The sequence below is a fragment of the Mobula birostris genome, chromosome 3 (assembly GCF_030028105.1).
Source record: "Mobula birostris isolate sMobBir1 chromosome 3, sMobBir1.hap1, whole genome shotgun sequence".
In the NCBI taxonomy this organism is placed as follows: Eukaryota; Metazoa; Chordata; class Chondrichthyes; order Myliobatiformes; family Myliobatidae; genus Mobula; species Mobula birostris.
The window spans coordinates 49,381,884-49,400,586 of record NC_092372.1 but is presented as its reverse complement, the minus strand read 5'-3'; the positions used below and the strand labels follow the sequence as shown (position 1 = coordinate 49,400,586).

The 18,703-nt window shown below is 37.2% G+C and overlaps 1 protein-coding gene across 1 annotated transcript in view; it reads right to left on the bottom strand.

Annotated features, from left to right (window-relative positions):
• The window catches only part of cwc27 (CWC27 spliceosome associated cyclophilin), a 155,153-nt gene that overhangs the window by 23,607 nt on the left and 112,843 nt on the right, over positions 1-18,703 (bottom strand). Inside the window, exons 12-13 of the mRNA XM_072252606.1 lie at positions 12,651-12,760; positions 4,161-4,264 (exon numbers count right to left, since the gene is read on the bottom strand). Of these exons, the coding sequence (XP_072108707.1) occupies positions 4,161-4,264; positions 12,651-12,760 (214 nt within the window). The remainder of the gene's footprint in view (positions 1-4,160; positions 4,265-12,650; positions 12,761-18,703) is intronic.

Here is an 18,703-nt window from a genome sequence, read left to right as displayed (position 1 = left end):
TCCCGGAATCATTCTAGTGAATCTTCTCTGTACCCTCTCCAACGTCAGCATATCCTTTCTTAAATAAGGAGACCAAAACTGCCCACAGTCCTCCAAGTGAGGTCTCACCAGTACCTTATAGAGCCTCAACATCACATCCCTGCTCCTATACTCTATTCCTCTAGAAATGAATGCCAACATTGCATTCGCCTTCTTCACCACCAACTCAACCTGGAGGTTAACCTTAAGGGTATCCTGTATGAGGACTCCCAAGTCCCGTTGCATCTCAGAACTTCGAATTCTCTCCCTATTTAAATAATAGTCTGCCCGTTTATTTCTTCTGCCAAAGTGCATAACCATACATTTTCCAACATTGTATTTCATTTGCCACTTCCTTGCCCATTCTTCCCATCTATCCAAGTCTCTCTGCAGACTCTCGGTTTCCTCAGCACTACTGGCCCCTCCACCTATCTTCGTATCATCAGCGGTATACCGGACTTCGTATCAAACTTAGCCACAAAGCCATCCATTCCATAATTCAAATCATTGATGTACAACGTAAAAAGAAGCGGCCCCAACATGGACCCCTGTGGAACACCACTGGTAACCGGCAACCAACCAGAATAGGATCCCTTTATTCCCACTCTCTGTTTCCTGCCAATCAGCCAACGCTCTATCCATGTATGTAACTTTCCCGTAATTCCACGGGCTCTTACCTTGTTAAGTAGCCTCATGTGTGGCACCTTGTCAAAGACCTTCTGAAAATCCAAATATACAACATCCACTGCATCTCCCTTGTCTAGCCTACTTGTAATTTCCTCAAAAAATTGTAATAGGTTTGTCAGGCAGGATTTTCCTTTAAGGAATCTATGCTGAGATCTGCCTATCTTGTCATATGCCTCCAGGTACACTGTAACCTCATCCTTGACAATCGACTCCAACAACTTCCCAACCACCAATGTCAAGCTAACAGGTCTATAATTTCCTTTTTGCTTCCTTGCCCCCCTTCTTAAATAGCGAAGTGACATTTGCCATCTTCCAGTCCTCTGGAACCATGCCAGAATCTATCGACTCTTGAAAGATTATCGCTAATGCCTCCGCAATCTCCACAGCTACTTCCTTCAGAACACGAGGGTGCATTCCATCTGGTCCAGGAGATTTGTCTACCTTTAGACTAATCAGCTTCCTGAGTACCTTCTCTGTTGTAATTGTGACTGCACACACTTCTCTTCCCTGCCACCCTTGAGTGTCCGGTATACTGCTGACGTCTTCCTCAGTGAAGACTGATGCAAAATACTTGTTCAGTTCCTCCGCCATCTCCTTATCTCCCATTACAATTTCTCCAGCATCATTTTCTATAGGACCTATATCTCCTCTCACCTGTCTTTTACTCTGTATATACTTGAACGAGCTTTTATAGTATCCTCTTTGATATTATTTGCTAGCTTCCTTTCATAGTTAATCTTTCCCCTCTTAATGACCTTCTTAGTTTCCTTTTGTAAGCTTTTAAAAACTTCCCAATCCTCTGTCTTCCCACTAATTTTTGCTTCCTTGTATGCCCTCTCCCTTGCTTTAACTTTGGCTTTGACTTCACTAGTCAGCCACGGTTGCATCCTTTTTCCATTCAAAAATTTCTTCTTTTTCAGAATATACCTGTCTTGCACCTTCCTTACTTCTCGTGTAAACTCCAGCCACTGCTACTCTGCCGTCCTTCCCACCAGTGTCTCTTTCCAGTCAACTTTGGCCAGTTCCTCTCTCATGCCACTATAATTTCCTTTACTTCACTGAAATACCGACACATCAGATTTCGGCTTCTCTTTCTCAAATTTCACAGTGAACTCAATCATGTTATGATCACTGCCTCCTAAGGGTTCCTTCACCTCAATCTCTCTAATCACCTCCGGTTCATTACACAATACCCAATCCAGTACAGTCAATCCCCTAGTGGGCTCAACAACAAGCTGTTCTAGAAAGCCATCTCGCAGACGTTCTACAAATTCTCTCTCTTGAGCTCCAGTACCGACTTGATTTTCCCAATCCACTCAAATGTTAAAATCCCCCCCAATTATCATAACACTGCCCTTCTGACAAGCCTTTTCTATTTTCTGTTGTAATTTGTAGTCCACATCATTGCAGCTGTTTGGAGGCCTGTATATAACTGCCATCAGGGTCCTTTCACCCCAGCGATTTCTTAGCTCAACCCATAAAAATTCTGCACCTTCCGATCCTCTGTCACCTCTTTCTAATGATTTAATATCATTTCCTACTAATAAAGCCACGCCTCCCCCTCCCTATATTGTCTCTTCAGGACCTCCTCCATTTTTCTACTTACGTCATTGGTACTAATATGTACCATAACTTCTGGCTGTTCACCCTCCCCATCCCCCTTCAGAATGCTGTGGATCAGATCCAAGATATCCCTGATCCTGGCAACTGGAAGGCAACATACCATCTGGGTGTCTCTTTCGTGCCTACAGAATCTGCTCTCTGCTCCTCTAACTATGGAACCCCCTGTCACTACAACACTACCACAACATTGCCCTTTTGACATGCCTTTTCTATTTCCTGTTATAATCTGTGGTCCACCTCCCAGCCTCTGTTGGGAGGCCTGTATATAACTGGCATCAACGTCTTTTTATCCTTGCAGTTTCTTAACGCAACCCATAAGGATTCAACATCTTCCAAACCTGTGTCACATCTTTCTATTGATTCGATGCCATTCTTTATCAGTAGAGCCATGCCAACCCCTCTGCCTACCTCCCTATCCCTCCGAGATAATGTGTAACCTTGGACATTCAGCTCCCAACTACAACCATCCTTTAGCCACAACTCAGTGATGGCTACAACATCATACCTGGCAATCTGTAATTTACTTTATGTACTTCATAGTAAAAGAATCAAATCTACATTCTGAACTTATTACAACAGCACTGTCGGAGGGCTTGCTTTCCTATAAAATTGGTTTTATTTAGATTTTTTGCAACATGAACTGTTGTTAAAAGTTTTCAACCTTTGTTGTTTTTTTCGATGTCGTGTTTAGTTAGGTTTCCCCCCCACATAAATTCTGTAAAGGAACATTTTAATTCTATATCTCAGTTTTTTGGTAGTCGTTTGTGAATTCTGTAATTATGCAAGCTGCTGTAAGAATGGAGTATGCTGTACTTGCATATGTGCACGCAAAGAGGGAGAAAGAAGGAGGATAGAAGGGGAAGAAAGAAGGGTAAAATGAGAATGAAAAAGATTGTGAAAATAAAATAAAAATCAAAAAATGTCCTTAAGGCTTGTAAATAGTAACAGTATAAGAAGAGGAGATGGGCTTACTGTGGGACCAAAAACTAGGTGGAGAGCATGACCGAGGTAATGAGAGTATTTTATATTCATCTGTACCCAAGATTCCACCAGATTATCAACAAAGTAAGATATAGTAGAGGTAGTAAATAGGTCAGAAATTGATAAAGAGATGCTAGAAAGCTCGTTGTAAAATTAATTGTCCAGTCCAGAGAGGTGCTACATCTTAAACAGCTTGATGGAAAAGTAGATTCTGGCAAAAATCTCTGCTATAAAAGTCTCTCCTTCAAATGCCTCTTTCATTTCTCTTAGTAACTTGCGAAGCTTTCTCTTAACTGGTTTATTTAAAAGATATCCCTGTCTGTGTGTGTATGAGTGGGTGGGTGGGAGGGAGGCAAGAGGCTTCATTTGCTGTTGTTGCTGTTGCTTGCGTGTCCTACTAAACATTGTGGGCAGGCTACGTTGGCGCCAGAATGTGTGGTGACTCTTGCAGGCTGCTTTCAGCACATCCTGGTTGTTAATGCAAAAGATGCACTTCACTATATGTTTTCACATACATGCGATAGATAAATAAATCTGAATCAGAATATCAAATTTTAAAGTACACTCTCTTCATTTACTCTTACCCAAGTCATTTTCATATTCAACATCCTTTACTGTGACAAGGCAACATATGGTGCTTTATGAAATTGCTGCAAAACACTCAATCATGTCCTCTCTTTCAGTAAGATAATTTTCTTTTAACACAAAGAATTTCTTGGCCAGTGTTTGCAGAATAAAGGATCCTTACCAAAGTTTTTTCTAAAACATAAATATATTAACAATAGATTGGAAATTAATTATTAAATAATTATACAAGATAAATATGGTGTCTTGTTGTTAATAGAACTCACCAGCCTTCATCGTCATCTCCTTGTGGTTGAACTACATCTTCCTCTGGAGTTTCTGAGATAGCTTTTGTAAGCTTTGATTTGAATCGATCAAGCAATGCCAAAGTCTGTGAATAGAAATTCTCAGTAATTAAAATCTGTTGAAATCATGCTCGGTTTTACAAATTGTTTTGATTTTTGGAATAAAAACTTTCTGTACTTCATAAGCCTTATGTTCATCTGCTGTTTTATACAAGTTAATCATGGAAATGCATGGTAAGGATATATATTGGACTCAGCTTAATTGGGCTATCAGTTAATTGGGGCAGCCACTTACTTGGGACAACTCTTAACAAAAAACTAATCAGTTGTGTGTGCTTGAGTTCAAAAAGCAGTAATTTTTTTTCACTGACAGTTGGTGAGAAATAAACAGTAAGCCAAATCAGAACTGTTTTGCTCAGTGTGGCTTCAAGCATTTAGGCTTGGAGATGCCAGAAATAGCAAGAAATGAAAATGAAACAATTTCACTTTATCTACAAGTTAGAAACGAAGAAGAATATGAAGGTATCGACAATCATCTTGAATGTTAAAATTAAAATGAAGAATTGGAGGATGGAATTAGCAAAAACATTGTATGAAGGCAGTCCATTATCTGCACTAACTGATTTTGTTCATTTACAATTGAGAGAACATGACAGGGTACTCTGGATAAATTCCTCCGTCGATAACTACTAGGAACTAATGCACAGTTTTATAGTAGTGTATATAATAGTGTTTTTGTTAGTGTTCTAATTTGCTCTGTATTTTATTTAAATACATAATTTGTTACTCAGTTTTTCTTTTATGCCTTGCTTCAGCTAATTGAGGCAGGCGGTTAATTGGAACAAAATGTACTGGTTCCAATGTGTTCCAATTAACTAGATCCCACTGTATTCCTTTCTTTATGACCATATTTTTGGAAGAGTGCATTGCATAACAAAAACTTTGCATTGTATTTTCAGAGCTTAATCCTAGTGCATATTGGAATAATAATCTTCTCTAGTAGCCCTAATAACATTACATAAAAATTAGCTCACATGTAATCTGATGCTGAAGGCATCACTGTAAATATGCTTATATGGATGCCTGTTGTTAAAAGTGAAAAGATTCCCAAAGGTGAGTTTAGGGCCAAGGAGGATTGCTGTGGCCATGAAAATAATTATTATAATTACTATGTATATAGCTAAATAGAGGATACATAATCTTAAACACCAAAAATGAAAACAGTGTACTGATTTTCAGTGACTTATTTTGTCTACGAGTTAAAGATTTCCAATGGAAAAAAAATCTACTTAAAGATCATTATCAAGGTAAGTCAAATGCTATGAATAATGTTACGGCAGTCACATTTCACAATTTTGAACTTAAATGCCACCCCCATTACCCTACTGTCTTGCTATTTGAGAACCGTGATTTAACAGCTGGCAGGTGCAAATCCAATAAAATAAGTTAATTTAGGGTAAGCCAGGTACAGCAGGGCAAATTGTTCCTATATTTCCTCCTTACTCTTTTACTATAGTGCAGTAACATTTCTACTTTTTCAAAAAGAAACGTCATGCTTCACCCATTCTTAGATAAACTCACTTTACCAGACTAATAGTTGACTAGTACCATTAAATTACAACAGTGATCATGAAATTTATAAAATAGGTTTTGATTTGGATACATGTTTTAAAGCATGGAGCTGTCCCGAAGATGGATTGGTGGATAGTGTGCTTTTTAGTAATGATTTAACTTAGGTAGCATCTCAAAATCATGGCACTACATGAAAGTTCAAATAACATACTCCTGCATGATCAATCTGACATGTGGGAATTTATCAAAAGCCTTGCTAAAATTCAAGTAGGTACCATCAATAACATAACCCTCATCAACCCACTTTGTTACCTACCTAAAAAAATTTAATTATAGTCAAATATGACCTTCCCTTGAAAAATCAAAGCTGACTATAATCATTATTGTTCTAAATGATAATTAGTATCAAACTCCGTCCAAAAATTAGTCCAATAGGGAAAGAGACAGACTCCTAATTACTCTCTCATTTTCCCTACTAGAGAATGGGATAATGTTAGCAGACCTTTAGTCTTTGCCAGTGAGGTTTGAGAAAAGTCCACATCCTTTCTCACTTGTAACAACCTGAGTTTTTAATTCATGCTGTAGTTTATTTGCTTTCAAAAATGCTTTTTGAATGCTTTCAAAAACAATGTACTATTTTCTCTCTCACTAAAGCTATCCATCCAATATTTCAAATTTTATCACTTAAAAACAACATGCTTTGTGAATGCAAATAAAAATATACATTAAAAATCAACTTAAGAGTGTTGATTGTGGTTTCTGCATTGGAGATCAGAGGTTTAAAATTTCACTTCAGAGATAAGAAAAGATAGACAGACTCTCCAGCTTACAATTTGATCTTTATATCTAGGTTTCTGTTTCCATGGTAATCATGTGTCAAGAATAGATACAGTAGGTTTTTAGGACGAGTGAATACTACTTCAAGTTAATGAAATAATACTTTGGTCCACCTGCAAGCAAAATAATATAATCCTTAAACTGTTTGGAAATAACTGTAAGCAACACACACACAAAATGCTGGAGGAACTCAGCAGGCCAGGCAGCATCTATGGAAAAAACAGTACACTCGACGTTTCGGCAGGACTAGCGAAAAAAAAAGATGAATAGTAGATTTTAAAGGTGGGGAGGGGGAGAGACAAACACAAGGTGATAGGTGAAACCGGGAGGGGGACAGCTGGGAAGTTGATTAATGAAAGAGATACAGGGCTGGAAAAGGCGGAGTCTGACAGATGAGGATAGAAGGCTACGAAAGAAAGAAAAGGGGGGAGGAGCTCCAGAGGGAGGCGATGGCAGGCAAGAAGATAGGGTGAGAGAGGGAAAAAGGGATGGGGACTGGTGAAGGAGAGAGTGGGGGGTGGGGGAGTAGCCATTACCAGAAGTTCGAGAAATCGATGTTCATACCATCAGGTTGCAGGCTACCCAGGCAGAATATAAGGTGGTGTTTTTCCAACCTGAGTGTGGCCTCATCGTAACAGTAGAGGTGGCCATGAATTGACGTATTAGAATGAGAATGGGGGATAACTGTCACTTAACTACTATTGATCATAACACTATGCCAAAGATTATATTTAAAAAAGAGACACACTGTGGAGTTCACTATTTTTGCTAAACTTTCCCAAAGACCAATGGATTACGGATGCTTAAAATCAGCAACACATTTCAGTAAGAAAACATCCCCTCGCAATAACCTTAGAACAGTTCAGAAGAATCTGTTCATTAGGTATAGGAGTGAGGTACGATAAAAATTATCACATTTCTGATAATTATATGATAGGATGAAAGATTTGTACTTAAGCTATGTTTTCATTCACAAGTGGTTGGACCACAATCTGGAGATATCCTCATATTCCCAAGAAACAGAACTCACCTGAATTTGATACGCATGTTGGGAAAACTTGGAGTTTATAAAGAGCATGAAGTACCAATACAAAGGTACCTTTGTTATCTGCTTCTAGTGCAAGTCTAGTTAACTGTTGCAAAAGGTAAACACCTGGCTAATGTTGTCCACAGTGGTATAACTCTAAATCATCATCTGTGGAAACACACAAGCAACAGGCCTAACAATTTGAGTACCTAAGGGTAATATTCATCCAATGATTATGGTAAGAGATTACTAATGCCATGGACGTTCCTTGCATACAAAATATTTTACTTTAGGTGTCCTAAAAACTTTGATTCCACTGGACAAATTAGGCCTTTAGCTGAAGATGCATTATTTAATCATTACCTGAACAACCATTAAAGAATCAACCAGTCAGCAGTTTGGAAATCATTTCGTCTACAAATCTTTATCATTATTCCACTTTGAGGGCTCCTTCTATTCGGATGAGAAAATACAAATAATCTGACAGATCTCAACATAGGGATCATTAATCTCCCAGTAAGAACATTGCTTAAGTAAACAGCTTACTGTGTGCAAATGCCTGGGATAGACCACTTCAGTTATAAGAAAAATAGGATAGGTGGGGTTTCTTTTTGTAGAGCAGAGGGGATAGGAAGAAGTCCTTAAAGAAATATACAAAATAATGAAGGGGCATAAATGCTGCCTGGCCGGCTGAGTTCCTCCAGCATTTTGTGTGTGTTGCTTATAGTTATCTCTGAACAGTTTAAGGATTATATTTTTTTTGCTTGCAGGTGTACCAAAGCATTATTTCAATAAATTGAAGTAGTATTCGCTCCTGAAAACCTACTGTAATAATATTGGGATGAAATTTTCTATGATGAGATTCTTCTCAGTTATTTTCATAACCACTTTTGAAACTCAAATACAGCATTAACAGTCCAGGCCAATGAAAGAAAATATTGACATGATTACTATATAGATAGGTGTAAAGGCCTTTCTAAAACTGTTGTTACAAAAAACATTCGTGGGTTATCTCACAAAAAGAAATGGCAGAAGTTATAGTAGAGGCTTCGGTGATAATTTACCAAAATTCTCTGGACTCTAGGCAGGTCCCGGCGGATTGGAAGACAGTGAATGTTGCGCCATGTTCAAAAAAGGATGTAGGCAAAAGATAGATAACTATAGGCCAGTTAGTTTAGCATCTGTAGTTGGAAAAATGCTTGAAGCTGTTATTAAAGAAGAAATAGCAAGGCATCTGGAAAGAAATGGATTCATCAGGCAGACACAGCATGGATTCAGCAAAGGCAAGTCGTGTTTGACAACCTTACTGGAGTTCCTTGAGGATATAATGAGCGCAATGGATAGAAGGGAACAGATGGTCATTACTTACTTGGATTTCCAGAAGGTGTTTGATAAGGTGCCACATAAAAGACTTATCCATAAGATAAGGATGTATAGAGTTCAGGTTTATGTATTAGCATGGATAAAGGATTGGTTAACTAATAGAAAGCAGAGAGTTGGGATACATGAGTGTTACTCTGCTTGGCAATCAGTGGTGAGCAGTGTACTACAGGGGTCAGTGCTGGGCCTGCAACTGTTCACGATATACATTAACGACCAGAAAGATAGGACCAAGTGTAGTGTATCTAAGTTTGCTGATGATACTAAATTGAGGTGAAAAGCAAATTATGCAGAAGTTGTGGAGAGTCTGCAAAGAGATATAGATAGGCTAAATGAATGGGCAAAGGTCTGGCAGATGGAGTACAATGTTAGTAAAGGCGAGGGTTATCCACTTTGGAAGGAAAGATGAAAGACCAGATTATTATTTAAACCGTGAAAAAATTGCAGCATGCTGCTGTGCAGAGGGACTTAGGAGTGCTTGTGGATGAGTCACAAAAGGTTGATTTGCAGGTGCAGCAGGCTATCAAGAAAGCAAATGGGATGTTGGCTTTCATTGGCAAAGGAATTGAATTTAAGAGCAGGGAGGTTATGTTGCAACTGTACAGAGTACTGGTGAGGCCCCACCTGAAGTACTGTGTAAAGTTCTGGCCTCCTTACTTGAAGAAGAATATCCCGGGCTTTGGAGGCAGTTCACCAGGTTGATTCCAGAGATGAGGGGGTTAGACTTTCAGGAGAGATTAAGTTAACTGGGTCTGTACTAGTTGGAATTCAGAAGAATGAGAGGAGATCTTATAGAAACACATAAAATTTGAAAGGGACAGATAAGATAGAGGTAAGAAAGTTGGTTCCACTGATAGGTGAGACTAAAATTAGGGGACATAGCCTCAAGATTTGGGGGAGTAGATTTAGGATGGAGATGAGGAGGAACTGCTTTTCCCAGAGGGTGATGAATCTGTGGAATTCTCTGCCCAATGAAGCAGTGGAGGCTATCTCAGTAAATATATTGAAGACAAGGTTAGATAGACTTTTGCATAGTAAAGGAATTAAAGGCATTGGGGAAAAGGCAAGTAGGTGGGGATGAATCCATGGCCCGATCAGCCATGCTCTTATTGAATGGTGGAGCAGTCTCGATGGGTAGATGGACTACTCTTGCTCCTATTTCCTATGTTGTTGCATATAAAGTCTGTATTTAAATGCTCAGTGAAAGTGACACTTGTGGATAACGTGAAAGAGGGTAGCTTTAGCAATTATAGCTTCTGGACTGGACACCCATTCAAAATTCATTACAGAAAAATAAATGTAATTTAGCAATGACTCATACACACAACTTTTTATATTACAAAGTGGGTTTTAAGATAGAGATGTCTCTGCTGCTGTGTCTCCACAGATATTTATTTATGTATCTGAGTGGAAAAACCATCCAGTGGCAAATGGTAATTAATCTCAAAAATGTAGTTCGGACCAAGACAGGAAATACTATTCCCAGCACTTGATTCATGAACTAATTTAATTCATGAGCAAAAAAAGAGATACAAAGGACTGGAGATGCTCCAACATGCAAAAAATAAACTGCTGCAAGAACTCAGAGGGTCAAGCAACATCTGGGAATGTTGATGTTCTTAATGTTTCAGATCAAGATCTTGTATCACAACTGAAAATGTGGAGGGAAAATACAGAAGTGAGAGGGAGGGGTGAGACAAAGGTTTGTAGGTGATAGGTGGAAACAGGTAATTTAGTTATTGTTGTGAAAAAGGTTACTCAAGGTACATGATCAATACAGAGAAACTATGAACAAACAAAAAAGACATAATTGTAATTTTTACTATAATGACAAAGCACAGTTAAACCGGGCAATTTGTTCAGAGGACTAAAAAACCCTGAAAAGAAAAATAACATCTTGCTATATTAGAAGCATTGTATTAATGAGGCACTGTACTCAACTCCAAAGATGCAGTTCTGTCCTCATATAAGTACTTGATGAGACCATCTTGATACTGCCTCCTTTTTTTGGCTACGAAAATGTTCAGAGGGAAGCCAGAAAAATAATTTGAAGCTTAAAGAACCCTAGCTTTTTGGATAGAACTTATCAATTTATTTATTTATTAATTTTAGGGTAGTGTAGATGTTAAGGTATGTCAACAATAGTACATCAACTAAATAATGCAAAGCATAGGTTTTTTTTCCTCATAAGTTGCAAATTGATAAATGAATTAAGTATCCATTTCAGCAAGAACTGTATAAACCTACAACAGTAAAATGGATTTTGAATTTGTTTGGTGGTTCTTTTTTCCCTAGAACATATGACTACAGTTGACATGCATTGTTGACTCATATGATTTATACAGATTCAATATACGTAGTCAAAAGAGAACTGCATAGTTTCTTAGGTAGGTTAGGGATCACATAAAAATTACATATTATTTACCAATTGATACAAGTATGATCCATGAGGTCTCTTGGATTAGTTTATCACTATCCATTGTGACTAGAAAGAAAATTTACAGGTCTATTTTCTCATTCTAGCCCTGAATTTCTTTCTGTTTTAATTTTGCTTCTTTCAGGATATTACAGAACCGCAAATGAAGGGATAAATATAGTAATGTAGTCAGTCTCTGGTCATAACCCTCCTATAATCGTTAATGTTGGACAAGTTTGAGAGATCAAGTAATAACTTCTTGCCATTTACTTCACATGCTTGTGAATGGAACATAATTCCTTATCATCTTCAACAGCACTGTAATCTGTGGCAAAGTTGATATCATCTTCCTGCAATGGGTGTTTTATTAATTATTGTCACTTTATTCTACTCTTAATTATCTGATTGCAGTCAGAGTTCAGAATGGATAAATAATCTTTTTTTTCTACTAGGAAAACAGAAGTAAGTGTTTTATTTTGTTTGCAGAGCATGCACCAAGGAGGTTGCTGAACTTTGACCTGACCCCCTTGAAAAAATAACTATTGCTGCTCTGGCTCCTCATCAGTGATATTGTCACCCGTCATTTTGAAATGGTAAGAACTGCACGCTGTTACTTCTTATTCTACCTTGCGCTGTATTTTGATAAATGGAAGTAACGGACTCAGATATTTGAAAGAACTTAGGTTCATGAGAAAACATCAGCGTACAAAATAACTGGAAAAACCCTTTCTCCTACTAGGAAAACTTAAGTATCTTGTTTAATTTTAGAGTAAGAATTGAAGCGTCAGTACAAGGTGAGTGTCCAGTCAAATATTGAGTGTGATCAACAGTATGGCAGTATTAGTTGGGATAGGAACTCTTCTGCTGATTAAGTACAGGTTGAAGAAAGTGAAATATTAAGTTTCTTTTTCTTCAGAACAACAATTAGTACTTTTGTATTGGGATACGTTACTAGTGCAGAGTTTGGGAGGAAACAGCGACAGCTGATCCTGATAAAAACATTTAAAACATTGCAGCTTTGCACGATCGTTAAAGTCTGGTAAATGGATTTGCGATGTCTAAATTGTTTTCTCAGGTATGCTTATTTTGGTAATAAAATGTTGATAGTGCACTTTTCTAGTAATTTACATATGTTTTTACAAACTTTAAACTTGGTTTGTTATTTGTATTATGAATTATCAATACTATTATGAATGCTTCCTTTACAGTTCAGTTAAAAGCATGGCTGAAGATTCATTACCTGTTCCTCACGGCTTGAGCCATTCTTTGGCTTTTGTCTGCGTAATTCTTCATACTTCTTCCTTTCATTTAGGTATTCTGCCAGGGCACTGTTTGGAGCTGGTTCACTCTCTGCAGATGAATAAAAATAACACATTGCATTTTTTTTCAAATTTTGCATTCCAGAGGCAACAGTATTCTGTCCAATGTAATAGATAATCAATAAATTTAACCGGACAATGACAGACTAAATAGCTTAAGGCCAGTAAGAAGAATCTTTTAGAGAGGAACATCCAAGACAAATCTACCGAACATAAGGTTATGGCAAATAAACAATTAGCATGGATATTTATATCAAGATCATGTTTAGTCCACAATAGGTATATAGTGATGAAACATACATCAACAGTGTGAACCTAACCTAAAAATAGAAAATGCTGGAAACACTCAGCAGGTCAAGCAGTATCTAAAGAACAAGAAGCACAGTTAATGTTTGCACTGTTTAACATCTGATTTTTCTTTTTTGCTTTATTTTCAAATTACCAGCATCTGGAGTTCTTTAAACTTCAACATGCTAAAGCTGCATGATCTCTTTTCAGTCTTTAAGTCCACAGAGCTCGGTATTATATTTGCTGTTATGACATAACTGCAATGGGCGCCACATTAGCGTAGTGGTTAGTGCAACACTATTACAGCTTGGAGCATTCTGGAGTTCAGAGTTCGATTCTGGCACCATCTCTAGTAGTTTTCACGTTCTCCCTATGAGTGCGAGGGTTTCCTCCCACAGTCCAAAGACCTACTGGTTGGTAGGTTAATTTGCCATTGTAAATTGTCCTGTGATTAAGCTAGAGTTAAATCGGTGGTTGCTGGGCAGTGCAGCTCATTGAGCTGGAAGGGCCTGTTTCACACTGTATCTTTAAATAAATAAATATTGTCATGCTTCTACAAAAGATAATCAGGGGCTCTTCAGTAATCTTTGGATATTATGATATTAGATGGGTATTTAAAAATACCTTCCAATTGTAACATTACTATTTTTGGTGTGCGTTGAAATACAATGGAATCAGAAAATGCAGAGAAGGACCTGCAGGGTAACCATATTGAAACACATTGTGACTAAGTGTAGCACTGAGGAAAATGATAAAATCAACACAAAAGGCCTTACCTAATATTTAAAATTTAATACCTACTCGAATGCCTAGATAGGAACAGCTAAAAAACTATAAACATCTCTATTTATTTATTTAGAGATACAGCTTCGAATAGACCCTGCCAGCCCTTCAAGCTACACTGCCCAGCAACCTCCGACAACACTGATATAACCTAAACCTAATCATGGGACAATTTATACTACCCAATTAACCTACCCTTATTGTCTTTGTACTGAGGGAGGAAACCAGGGGACCCAGAGAAAACCCACGCATTCCATGGGGAACATGTACCGATTCTTTACAGGATGCTGGAATTGAACTCTGACGCCCCAAATGGTAATAGCATCGCACGATCTGCCATGCCACCATCGCACCAATTTATAATGATTTATTTGAATCACATTATAACTAGTTATTAGCAGAACTGGATAACCGCTGGGTCAAACTGTAGTAGCTGTCCAAATCATCCGGAAGGTTCCACGCTGCTACATCAGACTTCTTGTTCCATCAGTGAACTCATCACTGACCTGGTGGAAGAACTTAACATCCTTAATTTATTTTAATTGCGTACTTAATTTTAATGCTAGCAAACCTCCCAGTGTTTAGTGTATTTTAATTTTAAGTACACATGTATTTTAAAGTTATATAAATTTATCATAAGCCTGTGCAGTCGAAGGGTATCAGGACACTCTGGACTCAAGTAATGGCAGAATATACGCAGCCTGATGGTTAAGCACAGCATGAAGCCCATTATCCTCACTAGATGTCAGCGGACAGTTGAAAGGATTAGCTTGCTCAGCCTTCCATGTTCAGTAACAAAAAACAAAAATAGCTGGGCTATTACTAGTTCCTCATACAAATTCTTCAATTAGCCACAGGGATGCATCCCTAGAAAATGTCTCAAAAAGCAAAATTTCATAAATGAAAAAGGCTTGCAGAATGCATTATTTGCATTTCAATACAGTGTAATCCAATGTACAGAGTGGCACACTTTCATTTTTTGCCCAAAATAGCATAATAACCCATAGATGCGTATCCCAAAGGATCAAAGGCATTAAAGTGAAAATCTGTAAATCAAACCATCATAAATCAAGGAATTATTGCTTGGGACAAAATGCGATGAAAGATAAAGTAATCAACAGTTCTTAAGAAGTCCCATAAGGTAGCAATCAAAAATCTTTTATTATCCAGGTAAGGAAATTTAAACTATGTCAACTGGTGGCAATGGATTAAGCAGCCTTTAAAACTGAACATTTTGCATTCTGACCTATTTTCAATAAAACCCCGCTGACCACGAAGGTAACTGTCAACTGCAGTTAAGTAACTAAAATGACTACCAGCAGCAGATGGGAAATTCATAAATTTATATCATAATATTTGAAGCATTTCCAAAAGTATCCAAAAATTTATTTTTGGAGGCAGAACTAAAAGGATCAGGAGATCTCCCTTGGATTTCACAAAGGAAGCCGTGATCTCCCCTACTCATAACTGTTTCCACTATCATCAACTTAACCCCTTGATGACATCACACTTCAGAGTGGGTCAGTGGATTCAAGGCATCTTAAAAATGACACAAGAATAAAATATACTGGCTCCAATTTAGGTTTGCAAGAATGTTTGCAATGAACCTGAACTTACTTGGTGGTTAAAATATAAATATATATGGAAATGAAGATCTTCTTGCCACTGATTCTCAGCTTCACAAAGGGCACTCCTGGGAAAGGACAGATTTTTTGAATGCACAACCTGATGTTTCTTTATTTGCTATTGACTTAATGTAACCAATTCTCTAAAGGTATCCTGGCACCTGGTTTGGATTGTAGGGCTATTCTTATTTTCTGTTTTCTTTTCCATCTGTACCCAGCCATTCAAAACCCCCCAAAATGTCTGGCTTTTTAAACAGCTTGAGAACAGCTGTGAAACCAGCCTGCCTTGTAACATGCATTCGAGATAATATAATCGAATCCAGCCGTTTATACTGTCGAGGCCAAGACCAACTATAATCATCTCTTTTCTTTTGTTGGATGATCCTTCACAGCTGTCAGCAATACTCTTCATCTTTGTACTAACTCATTTAAGTTGCTTCTTTAGTGCTAGAACCTGACTGTAGAATATAAGAGTCTGAATGATGTTGCCTACAGGCACTACGGAAGAGTAGATACCTTACTACTCCAGCTGTTGTCACTAAATACTATCCTACAGTTTTGAAGGTGATTTTGACAACATTCCTGCTTTGTCCTGCCACTCAGGCAGAGGTAACTACAAATCATCACTGATGTGGCAACAAAGGATAAAGAACATCAAATTCTTCAGCATAAACACATTTAATCTTGCCAATCTGAAAGTTCATTTAAGAAACAAACCAGTGGTTATTTTTAAAAGACCCTGAGGCTGCTGTTCTCATAAATAGCTTAATGATTTCTTGTAGATTAACACAGGTGTCAAGTAATTTTGCAATTTAATGTTTTGTTGCAGCTAGCCCCTTATTAACTGAGAGACTAATCACTTAAAGTTGATAATGAAATTTTGAAATTTCTGAAGCAATAAATACAATGCAAAAGCATTTGAAAATGCTTTTAAAATTTAATGAGTAGAGAGGTAGTAATTTGACTTTAATCAGGAACTATGCTATTTATATCTCAGATGAAGGATTCATAGAAATTCTCAACAATAATCTAATATTTATCAGCATTAAAATAGGGATAGAAAATGTTACATGTCAGATTATTCACAAAGAAGGTGCACAAGAAAATCCACATTTAATCCATCTTTTAAAGGGATTATTCTGTACCATTGCAGAACACTGATTTAGCTCTAACTCAGCTTTGATCCAGAATTGGTTATGCTATACTGCAAGGATATCTCCAAGAGCAGGAACCAGAAGACATACATTTAAAGTGAATATCGAAATAACAAATGATGAAGAACAGTGAGCAATCGTAATTTGGAATTTATTACCATCAACGGTAGTGGACGCAAATTCATTTATTACTTTCACATAAAAATGGAGAACTTAATAGATATATTTGGGACAAAGTAATGTACAATTGCAAGTGGTAACAATGATTTAGTTGCTCTTGCAGACAGTCAACACAGGCTTAGTGGGCTTACCTCACAAGTTAATAGCTTCCTCAAGAGCTGAAAATGCTCCCTTATTCTGTAAGATGCTTTATATCTATTAGAACAGTGGACATGCATAACTGACCTTTTTAGGATTTTTGTTTGTTAACGAGTTGAACTGTACAGCCAAAACACTGATAGAAATGTTTACCTTTTTTTTGGCAATGGATTAAAATAGATGCATGATTTTGAAAAGAAAATCAAGATTTAAACTTACTTTTATTTAAAATGGGAAAAAATCTTAGCAGCCACACAACTGACATTTTGATTATAGAACAAGTTAATGATGGTATATATGCTTTTTCTCACTTATTTGGAAGTTTTATTTTTATCCTAGTTGCTACGAAATATATAGCAGCAATATGGGGTGGATTCTCCTTACAAATTTCCCTCCTCATAGTAGCTAAGTAAACTGAAAATTCAGTGAAATAGGAACAATTAATCCAAATTCTATTTTGGCTTTGTAGTAAAACACAGCTTTATACCTTAAAATAATTATTTAAATTTCATTTGGGAAGACTGCTAAGGATATTTCTTCTGATTAGCTGCCGGCTGTATTGCCTAGGGAAGCTTCAGCCTGGACTTATTACGAACAGTATAATTATATTTAATATATTTAAGCGTAATAGAAGTTGCATTTGTACCACACAAGAGTCAGGAATTAAAGATAAGAAGGTTCAATGTTATCTGTTCTTTTACCAATTTTACTTAGCACCTTTTGAATAACTTTGTTGGCATTAACTTTGATATGATTAATATCACTTAATAAAGGATCTAACTGTATTCCTTGACACTTTAAAAGAAATCACACAGAGTCTGCCAATGTAGATATAAACTCAAAAATGTAATAGGATTAATATGACAATTATGTTATACCAAAAAGGGATAACTTGTAGAATAGAACAAAATACTTTAAAAGACAAAAGTCTACTAAACTCCTGCATACCGGATGTAGTTTGGACAATACCATATAAACAAAAAAAGTGAGGCAAATAGTTCAATAAATGAGATATAAAGCATTTGCTATGTTTCTAACTACTACACAATTGATGGCATGGTCAGATGATACATGAATAAAGATGCTGGAGGAACTCAGTTGGTCAGGCAGCATCTATGAAGGGAAACGTATAGTCAATGCTTTGGGAATAGTCTGTTAATCTGAATTGATCCACTGACTTCCTTCCAGCATGTTGGTTGTTGTTCCAGATTCCAGCATGCCCAATCTCTTGTGTGTTTATGATACATTAATTACTTCATTCCACCCAAGGCATTCGTATATCCTTCTCAACTAAATTTCTCAGGCCTATGGTTGTTTTTCTCCAATTCATAAAAAAGGTGCTGTTCTGGGAAACGTTTTATTAAGTCAAAATTCGTAAACACAAAACACAATTCAGGCAACCATCAATATAAATGTATTGGTTGCAATCCTGAACTCAATAATTTCAGTTCAAAACACCTAAACATTAAAATATATCAAGAGTCTGGCATAATATACTACCTTAAAATTAAATTAAGTACGTACACTTAAGTACCTAAAATTTAACAGAGTTTAATATACAAGACAAACAAGTGAAAATCTCTAGGTGCTGGAAATCCAGGCCACACACACAAAATGCTGGAAGAACTCAGCAGACCAGGCACCATCTATAGAAAAAAGTACAGTTGGCCCTCCGTATCCACAGGGGATTGGTTCCAGGACGCCCCGCGGATACCAAAATTTGCGGATGTTCAAGTCCCTCACATAAAAACCTAAGAGAGCTCGTAAGGGTGTTACGAAAAGCCAAAATAGCGTTCAGCATTTGTT